Consider the following 4,243-nt stretch of genomic DNA (forward strand, 5'->3'; position numbering starts at 1 on the left):
TCTGAAAGGGGCTGAGACGAGAGGGAAAATCCAGATCCAGGCGTGAGGTCGTTACCGGTAGGTCAGAGGTCCAAAGCCAAAACCAGACAGGGAGAATCCAAAGGGCGAGGTCCAGATGAGCGAGGCAAGGTCGGCAACGAGAGATCAGAGTCCAAAGAAGTATCAGGCAGGGAGCAGACAAGAGACGGTGGTCATGGAACAGGCATGGGTCGAGATCAGGCATGAACCAGAGTAGTACGCTGGACATTTACTTGCAACAAGGCTTTCAATAATCTGGCACTGTGATTTGGGAGCTGTGGGTCTTTATAGTGACAGGAACAGGTGAAGCAGATGAAGGTGATTGTGTGGGCATGGCAATATGGGCGTGGCTTGGACTGTGGGACTGTGGAAAGTTAAGTGGCTGTGGCAAGAGGCGTGGCAGGAACAGATGGAGCTGTGACAAATATAACATATTCACTTATTTTCTTTCTTTTTTTTTGGCTTACCAGAAGGTAAAGTGGAGATCCACTCCTCTAATCCAACCACCAACACCATTCAGGGTCCAAATGCTGTTCTGTATGGTGGGGCCTTGTTCTACAACTGCTATAACAAAGATGCCGTTTGTCGATTTAACCTCACCGCCAAAAGTATTACCACCCTACAACTACCCCAAGGCACCAGGTTTGCTATTCAGCTTTGCATTTAGGCTCTATTTTTAATGTTGCTGATATAAGTACCTTGTTGGAACACAGTCCTGGAGTATTCTGGTTTTGTTTAAAGCACCGGTCAAACTCCATTTCTCAGGGGGCCTGTCCTGCATGTTGTAGATGTGCTCTTACTTTAAAACGACTGGTTTAAATGACTCATTTGTGGACACGCTTCTGGTGAACTTGATGATTCAGTGAGGAGGTAATTAAATCATTTCAATCAGATGTGTTGGAGCAGAAAGACCTAAAACTTCCAGGACAGTGACTCTTAAGGTCTGGAGTTTGACACCCCTAACAGAAACACTGATATAATATGTCACTGTTTGTTGTTCATATTTCAGTTTAAAATTTTTCTTTGTTTCAGGTATAACTCAAATGCTAATTTCTGCCACCTTGGCCAGTGCTACAAGTACACCGACCTGGACCTGGCCACGGATGAGTCTGGTGTCTGGGTGGTCTACACCACCAATCAGGACTTTGGGAACCTGGTTCTATCCAAGGTGGAGGAGGGAGAAGTGCTGACTCTCGGTCAAACCTGGCGCACTTCAGTTTTCAAGAGCAGTGTCACCAACACCTTTGTAGCCTGTGGCGTCCTTTACGCGACACGCTTTGTCAACTCGACCGTGGAGGAGATCTTTTACTCCTTTGACACCACAACAAAGAACGAAAACTTTCATGTTGGTATCTACATAAACAAGATGAAAACTAACATTTACTCCTTAAACTACAGTCCAGTGGATAAGATGCTGCACGCCTATTCTGATGGGTTCATAGTCTCTTACGAGGTTTCGTTTGAGTAAAAGAGGGATTTTTTTCCCACATGAGCCTGTATTTAAATAAAAGCTTTCAGGCAAAACGTATTAGTATGTAATGCACATGATTAGTTAGAAACTAGTAAATAGTTGACAACATAACATTCATCCAATCATATTGGTGCATAAACAGTCTTAGCTTTCTTTTCTGCTGTGTTAATTCAATAAACTGATTCTTGGCATGTTTTTTTTTTTGTTTTAATCAACTCTCAATATAACCAGGATATCATTTTTTTTATCAACTGCATGTTTTATTTTACTACTGTTGTGCTGTCCTGCCAATTTTTTTTTTGAGGTTTGAACAGAACTTAAATAGTAAGGCCAGCAGGGGGCGCTCTTTGCTCCCACTATGTATCTTTTAACTCTTTTATTTTAATACATATAGGTTGACGTTAACAATACAGAACAACATATTACTGAAATAGTTTTACTCTGAGTAGATAAGAAAAAAGGCTGATTTCTGTTAAAGTTTAGCTTTTCTTTTCCTAAAAACTACAAAACAAATTGGAATTTAATGCAACTGATGTTGACTGTTTGTGTCTTTTGTCTTCATAAATGCGACTGAATATTTCAAAAATGGAAATAAAGATAAGAAAAACCCTCAAGAAGGTCTCTGTTAACTTTGTGACTCAGTTCAATAAATCTTTAGCATATTGGCGCCATCTATTAAACTACATGGAAATTAAACCAAGATGTTTGGTTTGTACCTGTTCAGGTGAACCCAGCTTCTCACACAACGACCGCTGGAGAGCAACATCAGCTCCCCTGTGACCTGCAAAAAAAGTAGGTAAAGAAGATGGATGGATGGATTGTTAAAGCAAGAAAAGCAGAATCATATTCTATGTCCAACATATAAATTAGAGGTGATTCTTTTTCTCTGTTGAGACAAGTCAGAACATTTGTTTTTAACACAACCTCGAGGTCACTTAAGAAAACAATAAATAAATAAATTGAGTTTCACATTTTAAAATTGTTGCATTGTGCCACTGATTCAACCAGATGTAATCCCTGCAGAAAGTGACTTTTTGTCAAAGAAGAGACCTTTTGTGTCACCAGAATGATAAAGACTTCATGGGCGGACACAAATGCATCAGGTCATTAAATACTCAACCATTTCCATTCTAAATTCTGTTTAAATCAAAATATGCACATTTTATTTCAGTTTAATCATACACCCACAATTGTAGTTATTCCACAACAGAGAGTATAAAACTCATAATGATCTACCTGTCATTCAACATTATTAATGCTGACTCTGGAACTGCAACATGACTATGTAAGGTGCATATTTGGTGTAAAATAATTTACATATATGTGAAACAGACCCCCAGAATTCCATAATGCAAAAAACAAATAGTTGGATTGAGATATTTTACATGTAGTGATTTCTCTGTATGTTCAACATCCTTCAGTCCTACAAATACAGCTAAAGATTACCTGATATGGCTGAGGAAACCTTTTAAATTATTATTTTAAAGTATATCTTATGTATCTTTAAAACCTGATTATGTTAGGCTCTAATATCCTTTTGCTATTTCAGTAATAAATATTTTAGTGTCAGGTGGTCAAGTTTTTGCTTTGTTTTCTTAGCCATGCGGCACACTCTAGTGGTGAAAAAGCCTCATCATCATCTCAAAATTTTCTTGACTTACCTGAACTACACATTTATTCACATTTACACACATTTATACACATCATAAACTACAGGCTTAAAATGACCAAATACTGAAGGCATCATTGTTAAAGTTCTACCATCAGGACTTTACTGAATGTTAATTTGTATACTTTAGGTCTAACCTCAGCCTCTTCATATTATATTACATATTATGTTTCTGCTTGTTATTAGTGGAGACATTTAGTGTTAGTTAAAAAGGTACAAAGATCATGAATAGTTTTGTTTAGTGGTGATAACCGTTGCTGATCAACAAGCCTTTTTTTTGAAAAACTAAACCACATGTAACCAGGTGAAAAATGGGTACATGTCAAATGTATTTTGTAAACCATGTTTTGCTTTTTATTTCACCGACTGGTTGTAATTCTTGTTTTTGTCCGCATGTGGTGCTGTTGTTACCGAGAGGTCTAAAATTACCGGAAGTAGAAAAAAAACCTCGTTTATGTACTGTGGCACTAACGGGTAAAACGGGAGAGANGCCTCCATTTTCTCTCTATAGCTCTTCTTGCCCTCTCAAATCTTTCTCCTCAACTCTCTCTGCACAGCTTTCATCTCCTCTTTATTACCCGACCTAAAAGCCCTCTTCTTCTCCTTCAAGAGGGCCTTTATATCAGGATTATTCCAGGGCTTATTATTGGAGAAACACCTAACAGTCTTTCTGGGTGCAGTGTTCTCCACACAGAAATTGACATAATCCGTAATAAAATGTGTGAGTCCATCAATATCTTCCCCATAAGGATCACATATTTCCTCCCACAAAGTTGTCCTGAAACAGTCCTTCAAAGCCAGTAGACTACTGGCTCACATACAGTGACTATCAGGTTAACAGGAACAGACCTGGAAAGGAAGGCAGCAGATGAGTATTGTATTGAGCTGAGTATGAGGAGGTACTGCAGGAGGTTAAGGTTTGGCTTGCTTATGGCGAGGTGAAGGTGAGTAGCAGGGAAGCGATCCAACGGTGAGTATTTACAGGAAGGCTTGGCTTGACGGTGAGTAGAGATTGGCAGTGCCAACGTGCGGACCGCAATGGTAAGTACGTACAGGTTAGTAGTTGTGGCAGCGACGCGAGGATC

General features: G+C 39.3%; 1 protein-coding gene across 1 annotated transcript in view; it reads left to right on the forward strand.

The window, feature by feature from the left end:
• The window catches only part of LOC108246586 (olfactomedin-4), an 8,635-nt gene extending 6,542 nt beyond the window's left edge, over nucleotides 1-2,093 (forward strand). The window contains exons 6-7 of the mRNA XM_017434212.3: nucleotides 489-660; nucleotides 1,051-2,093. Coding sequence (XP_017289701.1) covers nucleotides 489-660; nucleotides 1,051-1,486 — 608 coding nt within the window. The 3' untranslated portion in view covers nucleotides 1,487-2,093. The remainder of the gene's footprint in view (nucleotides 1-488; nucleotides 661-1,050) is intronic.
• Nucleotides 2,094-4,243: the final 2,150 nt, after the last annotated feature.

Source organism: Kryptolebias marmoratus, linkage group LG11 (genome assembly GCF_001649575.2).
Source record: "Kryptolebias marmoratus isolate JLee-2015 linkage group LG11, ASM164957v2, whole genome shotgun sequence".
Lineage (NCBI taxonomy): Eukaryota > Metazoa > Chordata > Actinopteri > Cyprinodontiformes > Rivulidae > Kryptolebias > Kryptolebias marmoratus.